The 17,844-nt window shown below is 36.8% G+C and overlaps 1 protein-coding gene across 2 annotated transcripts in view; it reads left to right on the top strand.

Moving 5' to 3' along the window:
• The first annotated feature begins 3,102 nt into the window (after nt 1–3,102).
• Nucleotides 3,103–17,844, top strand: part of LOC102912437 (sulfotransferase 2A1-like) — a 31,007-nt gene continuing 16,265 nt past the window's right edge. For both annotated transcript variants that reach the window (XM_076571747.1, XM_076571752.1), the window contains exons 1-3: nt 3,103–3,428; nt 4,501–4,709; nt 6,340–6,466. In XM_076571747.1, the coding sequence (XP_076427862.1) occupies nt 3,296–3,428; nt 4,501–4,709; nt 6,340–6,466 (469 nt within the window). In that variant the 5' untranslated portion in view covers nt 3,103–3,295. The remainder of the gene's footprint in view (nt 3,429–4,500; nt 4,710–6,339; nt 6,467–17,844) is intronic.

Genomic DNA, 17,844 nt, shown 5'->3' with positions numbered 1-17,844 from the left:
GACACTCTCCAGCAATACACTCTTCACATATAGGCAAATTTAATATTACAAATATTATTAAATTAGCACAGAAAATCCATAGTAAAATTTTGTCAAAATTCTAATTTCGTTTATTTTAAAAGGTGTTTCAATTTTATTTTACTTTTATTTTTGAGTGTTTTACTTGCATGATTATCTGTGTGCCTCTTGCATTTTGGGTGCCTGTTGAAACCAGGAGAGATTATTGGATTCCCTGGAACTGCAGTTACAGATGGTTGACAGTGACATATGGGTGACAGGAATGGAATCTGTGTTCTTTGGAGAAACAAGAAGTCCTCTTAACAACTGATCTACATGGTGCCTCTCCCATTTTATGGTCTTCTTATAAGTGAGAAGATTTTCCACAAAATCAATGGAATATTTACATCTCACAGGCCTAATATCTTGTTTCTTCACCCATCACAATTAAGATTTGTTTGTTAGATAGGGTTTCTATTCCTATGAAGATGCAAAATGACTTCAGCAACAACTATAAAGAATTATATTTAAAGGGTGGTTAGTTTATACTTCAGAGGGTTATCCCATTATCCTTATGGTGACATGAAAAGTAGCAAGCAGACAGATAAAATACTGAATCTGTGAGTCCTCACATCTTTATGCAATAGCAATAGAATGTGGTCTGAATCACTGGAGTAACTTGATCATTTGTGGAATCACAAAGCCCACCCCAACAATGTCATACTTCCTCCAACAAAGCCAATCCTACTCCATCAAAGTCATACCACTTAATATTACCCCTTCATTTGTTGGTCATTTTGTTTCAAACCACCAAAATTTGGTATCAGATAATAATAATTAGTTAGAAAGCAATTCAAGTACTATGCAAGAGAAACCTCCTTTCAAGTTATTGGTCAGGGTAATCCATGAGATTTCCAAAACCGTAAAAGCTAATGTTGCCCTCAATTGTCTCAGAATTTGAAAATTCAACTCTTTTGCTAAAGTCTCGATGTACTTCACACATAGAAATTGGAGAAATTGAACTGAACATGACCTGGAACCTCTTTTCTGAAAAGTGGTTTCAAAAGTGAAAAGCTTCAAAGGGAAAGGATCAATCACTAGACCTATCCAGATGTATTGTCTGGGAGCCACAACAATAACTGGACTAGCAAGACATTCACAATGGTGAAATAGTGGAACTTTCATCTTGGGGTTTCAAGGGCTGTCTAATTGGACTTAAAGCACATTCAAAAAAAGGTAAGCCATGTCTGGTACAGAATATACAGACAAGCAGTTAGGCATAGATCCAAGAGGTGAACCTGCCACTGCCAGTTTAACTAACCAGCATACTTTCTAGCTGTTTTCTAAATACCTATATTTACACACACAGGTAAATATAGTTCTCACCCCTCATCAAAGAAGCTTCTTTTTGCAATATATGGAGACTTTCACAAAGTTCCACAAATAATTCACTGTAAAGTACCCAACTCCAGTTGACACATCTGCAATGAATATAGGGAAAGGGGGCTGGTTAAAGTAACGCAACCTGAACCTGGAGCCCAGAATCAGGGAAAGAAGCACAGTCTTGATCTGGGAACTGAGCCAGAGAAAGGAAAATTATCCCCAGACCCAGAACCTAACAAACAAGCCCTGACTCTGAAACCAATACCAAAGAAACACTCTTGGTCCCTAGAATCAGAGTCAGTCAAAGAAATATGCCCTAGCCTTAGAATTAGTGTCAAAAAGCCAAGAAAGGCCAGTAAAAGAAACACAGTTTGGTTCTGAGATCAAGGCAAACTCTGCACCTAACCCACAGAACTAACCAATCTATGAGCAGAGGAAAAAAACTAACCAATATTTGGTTGACTCCACCCCCAAGATATTCTATATAATGCACCCTGCATGTTCAATTGGGGGCTATTCTCTAAACCTGGTAGAGGCAGCCACTCTCCTGGACTCCTCCTTCCCATATAAATTTCTTTCTCAAAAGAGTTTTGGGTGTGAATATCATAATTCACCCTTTCATGCTGAGCTGTCCTAGAAGCTCCAGGCCTGACTCTCCTGAGCAGTCAGAATACCTTCCCTTCCAGGGCTGAGCTGTCTCATTGCAGATCCAGCCATCAGAGCTGTCCTAGCAGCTCAAGATATCTGGGAGACCTTCCCATCCAGGGATGATCTGTCCTAAGCAAGTCAAGGTATTTGGGATACCCCCAAGGCTGAGCTGTCCTGTCAGCTTGAGGTGTCCTAGACACCTCACTCTCTAGGGCTGAGCTTTCTCATTGCAGCTCCTGCTGTCAGGGCTGTCCTGGTTGTCATCTGACCCTCCAAATAGTTAAGATACCTTTCACCCCAAGTTGCAAAATTTATAATTTGGTGCCAAATTCTGGGACCAAAACCACAGAGTTGCAAAAGTTACTTACATTTTGGTGCCCAAAACCAGGACCAAACTCACAGAGTTTCAAAACTTTTTGCAATGAATCTGTTCTACCTAAGGCTTGTGAAAAACACAGAGCCTGAGGATATCTGTTGATAGGATATATCCTACAGACATGACAGAGAAATACACATTTGAACACTCACCAGTATATTTATACAAATGAACCACCATAATGGCACAGTTTTTACCCAAATAATGATAGGGGAAATTTTACATTGTCTTATCCATAGAGGAAAAAACAAACACAACAAAACAGGTCAATGAAGGTAGAATCAACTGCCTAAGGAGGGGAAATCCCATATTGGTTATTCAGTTCCTAGTGCTCATCTAAGGATATATTCACATACAAAGAGAATTAAATGGACTCTGTATGGTATGTAAATGTGTGATCATATCAACATAGCAGTGAAAATGAAAGAAGGGATCATGAATATGGGAAAGAGAAGAAGGCAATGGAGGGGAAAATGAGGCTGAGGTGTAGTACATGACAACTTTTTTCAGGGCAACATTTTTTATGGCCTTTGTAAATTTTTTGCACATTTGAAACCATTGGGAATGCTTAATTGTATTAGAAAATATTTTAACTAAGCCTTATTTCAATCTCTAAGTACTTGTTATTGAGTTTCTGGTTTGGGGTCATGACGTCAGGCTCACAATTTTCTAGACCAATCTCTGAATAAGTTCACAGTTGCTTAATACAGCAACCTTTGACTGGTTTCTGCAAATGGTATTTCTTCCTATCAGCAGAACATTTCTGTACAATCTTTGGGATGTTAATGATTTTTTTCCTGCACTATAAATTTTACCTCTCAGCATTTGCTTTAAGCTGAAAAGGGGATCAATGCTGGAATTCTCACAGCACCAAAGAAAAAGTTTTTTGGGATGTCAGCCTACTTTTGGTTTGAGGGAATACCTTTCTCTGCTATATTGTATAAAAAAGAAATTATTGAAGAAAGCCTTGATAAGTTTGTGATCAGAGATGAAGACTCGGTCATAGTGAGTTATCCTAAATCAGGTAAGGAACATCATTGAGGATGATCCTGAACTGTCTGTGGAGGTTTTGGGCTTTAATCATCCATCATTTAGGTGGTGAATGGAATGATTTGTATATCTCATGTGTTCAATGGTTTGTGGGTTGGAGAGCTGTATCTGAGAGCATTTTCACTCAGAGGAAGAACTCTAACCTAAGCAAAGTTATCAGTGGAGCAGCTTAGGCACTAGGAGTGCCTGAGCTGATCCTTGGGGCAATGACAGTGTTTCCTAAAGCATATGGTGGCATTTGTTTCTCTCTGGGTGGAAGAGATAATGATGCAAATAAACAGATAAAAGAGCATCAAGGAAAAAGTTATGAATGTTAAGAATATGTGGAGGAGAGGACAGTCAGGTAGAAGAATTACCATGGACCTTCCTCAAGTCGAGGAAAGAGTTTCAAAACTCAAGGAAGCAAGAAAGACATCATGTTCATTTGGGGGAGGAGTGTGGTGGGTGGCAGAAGCAGTAAATATTGGTTAAGTATTAGGTTGCTAACATCAAAGGGCAATAACATGGAAAATCTAAGGAAAGTGGACTGCAGGAAAAGGATTCAGATAATAGCTCAGAAGAATAATGCTAGGGAAACACTGACAAATGAACATATAATCACAAATACATTTGTGTATGGTAAATAGACCATGGAATTTATTTAAGCTAAAGAGAAGCAGTACTAATACATACAGTGCAGGATGGATGCATATTAATGACACTGTATTAAATAAAATGTTCCAATATCAAGGACAGATACCATGACTGCATCCCTGACAAATATCTGGAATAGTTGAATTCACTGAAACAGAATGGTTCTTGACTGGAGGCAATGTTCAATAAGCAGGTGGGGTTTACTGAGCAAAGATTCTCAGTTTTGTTAGGTGAAGCATTTTGAATCTTCTGGAAGAATATATTTTGTACTTACATGATGTGGATATTGCAAATACCACATGCTTTTTTGCTTGGAAACAACTACATTGTAAATTTTATGCTTGTATATTCTATTTAAGGCTTTTCAGAAGTTCTCTTGAAATGAGTGACAATAACTTTTCTTTCTTGTTCAGGAACTAACTGGCTGATTGAGACTATCTGCTTAATTCAGACCAAGGGAAATCCCAAATGGATCCAATCTGTGCCTATCTGGGATCGCTCGCCCTGGATAGAGACTAAAAGGGGATTTCCAATATTGATCAATAAGGAAGGACCACGCCTCATGTCTTCCCACCTCCCTTTCCATCTTTTCCCCAAGTCTTTCTTCAGATCCAAGGCCAAGGTCAGTGTCCAGTGGTTGAGAAATCTTTGGTCAAATGCTCATTGAACTTACTCTACTACATTGGGCCCTGGACCTCTACTTGAAATGCATTCTGTGTAGATCTGGAGAGGGAAGCTGGGATTCTCATGCACTAGGTGATGCTAATCTGTCCCCTCCTCGGACTATATCAGAGTACCAGCATATCAACCACCTCTCAGTGATCCTGGGCAGATATAATGAAAAAAAAAACCTGTGTTATCACAGTAGGGCATTCAGGGACTACACATACAGAACAAGTAGAGCTCAAACTCTAGTGTACAATGGATATTACTGTTTTGTTGTCATCAAAGTCATTTAGCTAAAATTGATTCTACATATAGTTGAAACCTAATGGGTGAATCACCCAAGCAGAGTTGCTCATAGGGGAAGCAGCCTGAACAGGCACAAATGCTGTAATGTTCAACAACCATGGCTTATCTGTATCCATTGTGTCTTTCTGTGTCTAGCTGTCCATTAAGACCAGTAGCCACAAAAATCACCGACATCACTGATAGGGGATCTCCTAAAGGAATCAGAAATAACCAGGTTCTGATACATTGTTGCTTATTGTTAATAAGAAGGTTTTGTAGAAGTCCCCACACCCAAGAAACTACAAGTATTTATGCTTAAAATACAAAGACAAATGTAGAAAATAATCTCTCTTGAATCTATCACAATGAAGTTGTGATTATAAAGCTATATTTATGTGTCTTATGTAGATTTAGAAAACTTGTATCTGGAGAAATTAAGGCCTAAAAGATGAATTATATAGTAATGTCACAAGTTTTGGGACAAAATATTAATTTCATTTCATTAATTTTTTGAAATTATTTCTTCTGTTTTTGAGATTACACTATAATTACATACATTATTCCCCCTTCCTCTTCCTATCTCCTGGCTTACCATCATACCCCTCTTTTTTGTCTTTCAAATTTGTGTTTTTTCATTATTTGTTGTTACATCTGTATATGTATCTACATAGTCCTAAGTACCTTGGTACAATCTGTTCAATATGTACAATGTTACTTGTATTATGTTTTCAGGGCTAAGAACTTGGTATTGCATAACCAATTGCTATGCTTTTCCCATCTCAGCATTTTTTAGGTGCTCATGGGTCTTTGTGTTCACCATTTTGCAATGAAATATTAGCATTAAAGTCTGCATAATGATTCTTTGAGAGTTTTCTTTATAGTTACAGTTACAGAAACCAATTAGTTTGTCATTTTAAAGATAAATTTAGTGTAGTATGCATTATTCTGTATATATAAAATATTCTTTCAGAGTGGATGGATAGGCAGGCTTTCACCCTGTAAAATATTGATCTTTACAAGTATTTAATCATTCTTGTCTTTTTATTGTTGCTGTTGGTTTTATTACAGTATTACTGAACTCAGCCATTTTGATGTTACATTTTTGTAAATCAAATGAAATTATAAAAGAAGATTTTGATAAATATAGACATTTTGCACTTCTGTTTATATTTTGTTCAAATAAAAATAATAAATACTTTTGGAAACCTCATTGATATTTGATTGACTTTTCATATAAACTAAGCCAGATCAAATTGGTTTATGACTATATTGACCTTCATTTACATGTTTTTTCATTTAAGGTGATCTATGTCATCAGAAATCCCAGAGATATTCTTGTGTCTGGCTATTTTTTCCTGCGTAACACAAACCTTATTGATAATCCAGAGTCACTAGGAACTTACCTTGAATGGTTCCTCAAAGGAAATGGTGAGTGTCCGGCTAAATATAGGGGTTGAGGGAGGCTCAGTTACATTTATAAAGACAAGATGAGATACAGATTAGGCTGGCCATGAATTCTCTATGCAGATAGGGATTACCTGGAAGATCTGCTCCTCCTCCCTGTACTTCATGAGTTCTAAGACTATAAGCACTCACTTCAATATTCTGTTTATTTAATCATAGGATTCAACCCCCAAGTCATTTATGTTATCTAACTTGGTTACAACTCAAGCCTTTAGTATATTCTATAATTTTCTCTTGGCTCCATCTTATTCCTCTATACTCTATCAACCTGTTGACCCAAGGATCATTACCATCACAAACCTAATTGTGAAGTCTTCCAGTTCTCACAAGCCACTGCATAATGGCACAGCTACAGCTTGACCTATGACTAACCATCCTGGCAATATTTGGAGTATCTAGTCTTTCTAGTACTAATGAAGATGTTATACCTTGTGGTTAACAGAGCAACAGTGATAACAACAACACTAGGACCTATTTCCTTCTCATCATGAATATTTGAACATGCTGACTCTATCAGATGTGGAGTCTTATCAATCAGAAAATGATTGGTTACTCTGATACCACAATTGTAGTTATTGCACCAGTGGGTGTGTGTTGTATGGATGGTTGAAGTATAAATATCAGTGTCCATAGTTGAGTAATATTATTGACAAGAATATCCCACTAGAATCCTACATAAACCTTTTGTTACAATGAGGGCTATTCAGCAGAAAGGCATATTTCAGCTCATTCCCAGTTTTCTTTCCTTATGTTGTGTGACAAGACTATGAGATTGGCCTTAGGAATAGGATCTTAGCCGAACAGTGGTGGTGCACATCTTTAATCCCAGCACTCATGAGGCAGAGCCAGGTGGGTCTCTGTGAGTTCAAGGCCAGCCTGGTCTACAGAGCAAGATCCAGGACAGGCACCAAAATTACACAGAGAAACCCTGTCTCCAAAGCCAAAAAAGAAAAAAAAAAGAAAGGAATAGGTCTTACCAACCAGTTTTGTGGGCAATTGACAATAGTGACAATTGCCTACATTATTCGAATCCCCAGGCCCATTTTAGTCAACAATTCCTAGGGTTTCCAATAATAGCAATACAGCTTTCATTTTATAACAAATAACTTTTGGGAAAATTAGTATCTGCTCATAAAAGCTGCCTTGATTTAAACTCTTTAATAAATTTTTAAATGAGCTTACAAACTAATGGCATTTTCATATATTCTTTGTTTTGGTTAATTCTTCTTCTTTTTTTTTTTTTTTTTTTGGTTTTTCGAGACAGGGTTTCTCTGCGCCTTTCCTGGAGCTCACTTGGTAGCCCAGGCTGGCCTTGAACTCACTTGGTTAATTCTATCCCCAATTTACCCACCCCATCTTTGCATAAACACAATCAGTCTCTTATTCCCTTCCTTCATATTGATACCATATGTGCCTTGTGCTTCTCTCTTCTTAAGGTCTCTTTTTTCTTGCTACTATTCTAATGGTTCTTTTCTGCTTTCCTCTCCTTTATATACACATCAAGGTAAACATACTAAGAATTTGTCTAGAATCCAAATATGAGACAAAAGATGCAGTGCTTCTCTATCTGTGCTTGTCTTACCTCCTTAAGTATATTTTCAAGTTCCAACTATTTTACTGTGAATTTTGTAATTTCATCTTTAAAGCTGAATGAAATTGTATGGTGTGTACATATCACAATCTCGTCTATTTTCAGTTGATGGGCATCTAGGCTAAAACTGTTCTGTAGCTGTTGTGAATAGAGCCGCAATTAGCACAAATGTTCAACTACCTATGTAGTTGTGTATATATAAGTCTATAGTAGTATATACTGACATAGTTTGAGTATATACCTAAGATTTGATAGCTGGGTAATATGGAATTTCTGTTTTCAGCTTTTTTAATGCTTCTCACAGTGATTTAAATAATGACTGTGCAGTTTTCAGTCCCAACAGTGTTTTTCTTTCCCCACAATTTTTCCGTAAATTAAAAAAAATAAAAACTAAATTTTATTATAAAGCAACTTGCACAAAAATAAAAACCAGATTCACCAAAATTATTGAGACTCAAAGTCTATACAATTTAATGAATTTATATACAGTTAGAATTGGTATGCAAAAGGGAAGCTGGGAAAATTCATATTAAACATTATACTTTCAATATTGCTTATATTTCACCCAATTTTTGACCACAAAACCCCCAAATCCATGAGAAATTTAGAAAAAGAAAAACATTACCTATATTCTCATTCAACAGTCCATTATTTGCATCTACTCCTTTCACATCCCTTTATATTTAAATTATCTTCTCTTTTCAAACATTTTCAACATGCCCTTCAAACATTTATTTGTGTGTTTTTTTTTCCTTTTTTGTCTTTCTTGTTTCTGAGACACATTTTCTTTATGTTACAACTCTGTCTGGCATTTTTTCTTTTAGAAAATGGTGGCCATTCTGACATAGATAAGATGGACTCCTAAGTAGTTTATAGTTTTTATTTGTATTTCTTTGATAGCTAATGTTGATGAACACTTTCAAAATTCATATGAGTCATTCCCTTTCTTTTATGGTATACTTTTTAGTTCCATACCACAGGTTTTCGTCCATTTCTTTCTCTATGTTGAATATTTTATTATCTTTCATTCTTGTTAGATACTAGATACACATTGTCTGGAAGCATATAACAGGCAAAGCTTTCTTCCATTTTATTAGCTAAATCTTCACATGATTAATGACTTTCTTTGGTTGATAGAAATCTTTTTTTAATTTCAGGGAGTCCCACTTGTTGAGTATTTGCCTTATTTTCTGAGTGAGATGAGTAGCATTTAGATGTCCTTACCTGTGATTACCTCTCAAAGTGCACTTCCTGTATTTTCCTCAACTGTGTGAGAGTTCTGTGTTGAGGAAACTTCTTTTGAGAGTCTTGATACATTTAGAATTGGTGTGAATGTGTGTTTGTGTGTGTGTGTATGTGTGTGTGTGTGTGTTTGTGTGTGTGTGTGTGTGTGATGAAGGATTAAGATTGAAATTCATTCTTCCACACATAGCAATGTAATGTCCAAAATACCATGTACTGAAGATACCATGTTTTCGATATTTTGTCAAAAATACAGTGCCTGCAGTTGTGGAAACTTATGTCTTGGTTTTCTATTCAATTAATCCACATGTTTCTTTGGTGTCAATGCTTTGCTGTTTTCATTACTCTATCTCTATAATATAACTGGAAATAAGGAACTACCTTTTCCCAAGGTTGCTTGACTATCTGGAATTGTTTGTGCTTTTGTATGAATTTATTATTGAATTTGTTCTTTAGAAATTACAAAGATGTATACATTATATTCTGCTTATTGAAACCCTTTTCCCTATCTTATCTCCCTCTCACCTTTAGTAACCCCCATTCCCTACAGTTCTCTTTTATAACTTTCAAATCTATTTACTCGTGGCCCATTCAATTTAACCATGATTTTTATCTTCTGTGGGAATGTGGGGTTTTGACTACCAATGGAAACCTAGTTGGCACCTCACTGGGGACACAACCGAGGATAGTGACTTCCTACCACCCAGAATCATTCAGTATTAATAATTTCATTATGGAGTTGTAGTGTCCAATGAGTATCCACTTCAGTCCATGATACCTCATTTTTGGGCTAGTCTTATGCAGGATCTTTATAGCTGCTCCAATTGCTTTAAGTTCATGAGTACACTTGTTCTGTCATGCCCACATGTCAGCATTTTCCATCCCTTCTCTTTCTTTTTTTCAACTTTTACATTATTTACACTGCCTCTTCTGCAATGATCCCTGAGGATTAGAGACAGTTCTGTAGTGCTGAATTTAAGAATGAACATCCAACCATTCCATAATAATTTGAAGATTATTAATTTTTATTTCTATGAATAACACTAAAATCTAGATTGGTATTGTACTGAGTCTGTTCATTGTTTTGGTAGGATGGACATTTTCATAACATGAATTTCTCTAGTCTGTGACCATGGGAACATTTTTCATCTCCTAATATCTGCATAAGATTCTATCTTCGGGCCGGGCGGTGGTGGCGCACGCCTTTAATCCCAGCACTCGGGAGGCAGAGGCAGGAGGATCTCTGTGAGTTCGAGGCCAGCCTGGGCTACCAAGTGAGTCCCAGGAAAGGCGCAAAACTACACAGAGAAACCCTGTCTCGAAAAACCAAAAAAAAAAAAAAAGATTCTATCTTCAATGTGCTGAGGTTTTCAGTAATGAGGGCTTTACCTCCTGGGTGTATTCATTCCTTTTCTATTGCTGTGATAAAACACAATGAACAAGGCAACGTTTTGAAGGAATGCTTTCTTTGGAACTTATGATTCCAGAGTGATAAAAGTTACTCATTACCATTACAGGAAGCATGGCATCAGGGAGACAGGAGGCATGGCATGGGGGTAACACCTGAGATCTCACACCTCAACCCACAAACAGGAGGCAGAAGGAGGGCAGTTGAAACAGTGCTAGTCCTTGAAACCTTAAATCCCACCCCAATGACATATTTCCTCCAGCAAGTTCATGCTTGCTAATCTTCCCATAAAATGCACCATCTGCAAACCAAGTATTCAAATCTGAACATTATATGGGACATTATAAGAGGCCAGCACAAATGTTTAGAATTATTCTGAGGTATTTTCTTTAGACATTTGTTAACAGACTGATGTTTCTGAATTGTTTCTCAATTTGTTCATCATTGGTATAGAGAAAAACTATTTGTTTGTTTGATAATTTTGTACCCTGTCACTTTGTTAAGTCTTTATCAGATCTAAGTGATCCCTGCTAAACACTTTCAGTCTTGCACTGATAGAGTTGGATTATTCAAGAATAGGTACTTTGACTTGATATTTTCTTATTTGTACAGCTTTTATTTGTTCATTTATCTTTTTTTCTATCTTAGAATTTGGTACTATATTTAAGAAGAGTTCAGCCATTTTACTATCCTGAATATGTTAACAAAGTATTTTATTGAGAAACTTTGCATCTATGTTAATCATAGATCTTGGTAGATAGGATATTTTTTTGTGGTTGAATATTTGTCTGCTCTTTGGATCAAAATGATATTTCAAAAAATACTTTGGTAATAAGCCTTATTTTCCTTCTTTTATGTAACAGTTCAATAATCCTTGTGTTCTCCGAATGTCTGGAAAAATTCATCTGGTCTGAACATTTCTCTTTCTTTAGAGATTTTTCATTACTTTTGCAAACTTGGTGTTCTTATAGGCCTTAGAGTATTTTTATAACATAATTTTTACTGATTCTTTTGGGAATTTTTATCACACATATCAGTCCCACTCATTTCCCTTTCCTTTCATATCTACCCTCCACCCTTGTATCCTGCCACATAAAAGATAATAAAAAATGAAAACAAAAATAAAAACAAAAACAAAAAAACAAATATCTCACTGACCCCTCTGGGGAGTGACAAGCTCTGCTGTCAGTCAGCAGTTTTCTCTCATACCAGTCACAACTGTCACATCTCCAATTCTGGCATACTTGTCACTGTTCACTCCTCTGTATTCCCCATCTGCCCACCTCATATTTGTTTATTATAGTTGCATTGGGTGCTGTTGTGTGTCACACCACATTCCCTTTTGTCCAAACAGCTTTAATTTCAAATGTTCATTGCAATAAATGGCTGGTCTGGTTCAGGGCTTCTGGCTTCTGCTACACCATTAATACTGGACCCTCATCCAGACTCCTCTCAGATATCCTACTATATCTCAAAATCAAGGAAATCCTGTTGCCCTGGTTCCACAGGACCAGCTCTTTCCATCATCTCCAGCAGCTCATAGACAGGGTAGATGTTGGAGAGAGCCAACTAAAGGCTGAGGATTTGAGCTTCAGTGGTAGCTGAGGTGTTCAACCTCAGTTTTTGTTGTGCCCTCCCTTGGCTCCTGAGGTAGCAGATGAGAGGCAGGGTCAGGCCTGAGTGTTTTACAGGTTTATTTTATGTTATGTGTAGAAGGGATTTCTTGCATGTATGTGTGTTTTTTGGATATGTGACTTGTGCCCACAGAGGCAGGAAAATGGCATTGTGAGCTATCATGTAGGTACTGGAAACTGAATCCTGACCCATTAGAAGAAAAGTAATTATTTTTAACTGCTGAGCCTTGTCCCCACATCTACATATTTAAAATTTTAAAATGTTATCTTAGTTTTATTTAGATAAGTTTTAACCTATGGAGAAATTAATCCATATATTTTAGATTTTCTGGTCTAGTGGAATGATTTTAATGTAAACTTTAATAATTCTTTGAATTCACTGGTGTTTGTCATAATGAGTGATTCACTTTTCATGACTTAACTGTATTATCTTTTGCTGTTTCTCTTCCTTTTCTTAGTTTATCCATGGTGATATTTTATTTGTGCTGAAATGTGATGATATTTTACTTTTGTATTAATGAATAAAGTTTATCCTGAGATCAGAGAAAATAGCAAGCCATTTTAAGTAAACAAAGAAGTCTGCCAGTGGTAGAACATGCCCTCAATACTATCACTTAGCAGGCAGGGTCTCTGTGTGCTCAAGGCCACACTAGAGAACAGAGCCAAGCATACTGACACATGCCTTTAATTCCAGTACCAACCATAGAGGCCTGGAGGTCTGTACAGATAAAAAATGACTGAGCTGTGTAGGAAGAGGAAGTGAGGTTCTGGGCTCAGAGACCAATCAGATGGCAAACAGCAAGTCATAGAAGACTGGTTAGATAGAAAGTCACTATCTATGGAAGCTGCAGAGTTGGTGAGTTTAGGTTGGCAGGTGGCTTTCCCTCGATCACTGATCTCTCTAAGGCTTTTACCCCTATATTTGAATTCTTGTTTTTTTCTTTAATAAGATCATTTAGAAATTCGTCTATATTTATCTAAAGTTTTGTCAATATTATTTATGTGTTGAAGGAACAAACTATTTCATTGACTCTCTGGATTTGTTTAGTTGCTGCTGCTGTTTTCATTTCACTCTTTTTTTTATGTCAATGTTTTCTTTCCAGCTATTAATTTTGATGTTTGATGTATTCCTTTTCCAAAGCCCTAAGGTGGTTCATTAGCTAATTCATTAGAAATCTCTTTGACATTATAATGTAGTTAATTTGAACTTTAAACATCCCTGTTGGGGCATTTTTTTGTTGGATCCCATAGGTGAAAGAATATTGTGGTATTTTTATTTCATTTCATTGAAAGAATCTTTCCATTCTTGATTTCATCAAGGACTCATTCATCATTAAGTTGTGAGTTGTTTACTCTCCATGAGTTTGTTTATGTTCTAGAGTTCTTCTTATTTATTTGTAGTCATTTTATAGTTTTGGGGTAGAACATAAGGAATTATTTCATTTCCCCTATGTTTGTTAAGATGTTCTTTGTGACCTTGTATGTGTTTATTTTACAGAAAGTTCCATGTACTTCTGAGAACATGGTGTATTCTTCAGTGTTTGGGTACAATATTCCATAGATGTCTTTTAAGACCATTTTACTGTGATGTCAGTTAATTCTATTTATTTTCTATTGGGATGAAGTGTTAACTATTGGAAATGAAAGTACTGTGATGCTTGCCTATGACTTTACATCTAGTAGTTTTCTCTGTGCATAACTGGGTGAACCAGTGTCTGTAATTGACCAGTTCTCCCCATGAATTGTTCCCATAAGCAGTAGGAAGCAATGTTTATCATTGTGCAATAGATTTCAAGTCTATTATGTCAGATCAGCAACATGTCCCTGTTTTCTAGCTCCATTTCCCCAGAATCTCTTTTTTTCCATTATTTCATTGTAAGGTTATAGCTGTCTTATATGATGAACTTCAATAAATATAAACACCCCAGTACTTTAATCCAATGTCCTACACTGTGTCTTTTGATTAAGGATTTGGCACCATTAATATTCAGTTACTAGTGTGTACCTGTTGTTTTCTTGTGTCCCAGCCTGCCGGTAGTCAGGGCAAATCTCTCCCCCTAGTGTCCCCCAAGTAAACACAAACTGTATCGCCTAATGGCTTAGGCTTCTTGATAGCAGTTCTTATATCTTAAATTAACCCATCTCTATAAATCTATACCTTGCAACATGGCTTGTGGCTTACTGGTACTTTACATCCTGCTTCCCATAGTGAGCTGGCAGCATCTCTCTGACTCAGTCTTCTCCCACCCAGCATTCTCCTCTCTCCTTGTCTGGCCTACACTATGTCTCCTGCCTGGCTACTGGCCAATCAGTGTTTGTTTTATCAATTAACCTTAGCAACATATATTCACAGTTTACAGGACATCCCATAGCACTTGAGCTACACTAGTGAAAGATGTGAGTTGATTCCTCTCATTTTGATGATTTTACCAAGGTGATTGAGTTGTTTGCTTTTTTTTTTTTTTTGGTTTTTCAAGACAGGGTTTCTCTGTGTAGCTTTGTGCCTTTCCTGGAACTCACTCTGTAGACCAGGCTGGCCTCAAAAGTGGACATGCAGGACCCATAAAAGGTGACCACTGAACTTTGCAAGATAAGATGGTTTTTCAGGTTCCTACTTAACAGATGAGACTGTCAGACATTCCACAGGACACAGAAAGAAGCAACTGAGAGACACTAGGCCTATGGACTGAATAAGGATGCTCTAATGTTACAGGTAATGTCCAGGTAGCCAGCTCTCTCTGTCATTCTAATTTTTTTGGAACTTGCATACAATGTATTTCTTGTTTACTTAAGTAATATATCCTTCTGTGGTCTTTGATGTAGTTGAAGATTAGATAGTTCTAATTATAATTTCCCTTGATTATGATAAAGATAAATTACATATGAAAACTTAGACTCACAAATATAGGACAGATTGAATATTTTCTTTAATTTTTACAAAATACAAATAGACTAGATATTGTAACTGTAATTACTGCTTGATAACTCTTTTGTTATTTGTAATTTTAATAGGTTAAAGTTAAAACCTTTCTTTTCTTTAGACAGAAAAGGGGAAATGGTGAGGAAATATCATTCTGTATGCTGTGAATATGTGTTGCTTTGATTGGTTGATAAATAAAGCCATTTGCCCTATAACAAGGCAGCTTAGAGGCAGGCTGGAAATTAAAAGAGTGAGACAGGAAGGTAGAAGAGATGCCAGTGAGCCACCCAAGGAGCAACATGTAATTGGATGCAGTTAAAGCCACAGAACCAATGGAAATATGCAAATTAATAGTTATGGGATAATTTAAGATATAAAAAGTAGCTAGCAAAACGTTTAAGCCATGACCATGCAGTTATAATTAATATAAGCTTCTGTGTGTTTACTTGGGAGATATGGGTGGGAGAGATGTGTCCCTACCTCCAGCAGGTCAGGACACAGGAAATCTGCCAACTACAGCCTTGTTGGCATACACTTTGTAATTCATGTCTCCAAACAAATAACTTTTAAAACAACATCCAAAGCAGAAATGCTATTAATTATTATCAATATTTCTCAATGGCTTATTTTTGGTGCACTCACTAACATGCTTTTGGTTTTTTTGGTTTTGAAACAGGATCTGTTATATCCCAAGTTGACAAGAAATTTGTCATGTAATTGAAAATTACACTGAATCCCTGGTTTTTGGGCTCTCCCTTCTTAATTTTGGCATTACATATGTGTGACATAACATTTCACTTGGCTTCTAGCTTTTCCTTTTATGCATGTATGTATTTGTGTTTATGATGATGTGTATGCAAATGTGAGAATGTATGTGTTCATATGCTAAAGACAGATGATATCAGGTGTTGAAACTTAATTTCTACCTTGTTTTAGACAATCTTCTTCTTCTTGTAAATCCCTGTGTGTGGCAAATTGGCAGGTCCTAAGCTTGTAGGCAATCTCCTTTTGCCACCTCTTATGTCATAGAAGGGTTACTATGTTTAATAAAACAAACTCAGGTCTTGTGACATACAAGGCAGTTGATTTCCACTGAGTTATCACATGAGCCCAGCTTTCAATCTATTTAAGTGACTTAATTTTCTCATATATTATGCAATTGACTTTATCTCTACACATTCTCTGTAGATCATTTATCACCACCAGGTTTCAATAAAATCTTAAATTCATTGAATTCATGTATCCTACTGCTCTGACACTGGCTTAAGTCTTACATTCTCTCCTGACTTGATTCAGTTGGTCCTTCAGATAATGGGGAACAATACAAGCCTGCAATGGAGGGTGAGGCAGGAAGAGACAGCACAACTAGACCAGGAACAGTTAAGACACTCTGACTATTGAAAACACATTAAAGTAGTACTAGGAATGTAAATGAAGCATTGGGTTGAATGTGGAATGCTATGCCTTGAACATCTCTAGCTGTCTATGTTTTGGTGTCTTTGGTCTTAAGGAGTCACTATCCACAAGATGTAGAACCTAAGAGGTGAATTATTGGTGAAATTATTAATGCCACTCCACATAGTTAAAAGGGAGGTTTATCTTGTGGGGTAAATTACAAGTGAAGGGAGAGTTTTCAGGGTCTGGAAAAGGAATGGCACAGTCCGGCAGTATTCTCTGGAGAACTCTGCTTGGTCTACCTCCAGCGACCATGGTCCAGGAACTAAGAGACCCTGTGCATCTGGATCTCAGGTCTTCAGCGTCCTTTCTCAGCCCAGACTTGTAGGCATAACCATTACAGATGCCTCAATGGTGGTTGGAACTTGCAGGTCAAAGATGGAATGTCTACCCACTACAGTGTATGTTAGTGGGAAGACATCTCCCTCAGAAGGTGTTAGTAGGGTTCTCCAGACATGATGGTAATATAAAGTCCCAAGCTGGACATGCTCAGAATGCTCTCGCTTCCTTAATTGTTGTGATCACTTTTTACCAACTCATGCCTTTGTCACTGCTACATGCCAATAGGATGTCTCCTCATGGCATCAGTAGTAAATCTGTGAGGTGATGAGTTTGCTAATGAACTGGATTTTATCTGCTTATTAACTGTGTGTGTATGGCAAATGGTATCACTGAAATGATGACTAGCCTTGAGGAGCTCAAGGATTGAAGAGGAAGCCATGGATTCAGCAAACTAATCACTTAACTTGACTTTTCTATCTGAGGGTATAAAATTTAATTTGCTGGGGCCAGAGAGAGGAAAAACTTTAACTCTCTGGGGCCAACAAAGGAAGAAATGTGCACAAACATCTATATTTCTCCATCATTTTCTCTTTATTCTTCCTCTATGTTTCTCTCCCAGCTTATATATCTGAACAAAATCTCTCTGGCAATATAAAACTACAATGTGGATACATTCTATTTTTCAAGTGCATGATTACCATGAATACAGTTAAAAAACATGATTTCCAATTTCCCTCAAAATGATTAAACATCCTACGTATCATGGATGTAAAACAAATTATGCCAAGATCATGCATACATTCATATCGA

The sequence above is a fragment of the Peromyscus maniculatus genome, chromosome 1 (assembly GCF_049852395.1).
Source record: "Peromyscus maniculatus bairdii isolate BWxNUB_F1_BW_parent chromosome 1, HU_Pman_BW_mat_3.1, whole genome shotgun sequence".
NCBI lineage: Eukaryota > Metazoa > Chordata > Mammalia > Rodentia > Cricetidae > Peromyscus > Peromyscus maniculatus.
Note: the sequence above shows the minus strand (reverse complement) of the source record. Positions and strands in the feature narration are given on the sequence as shown.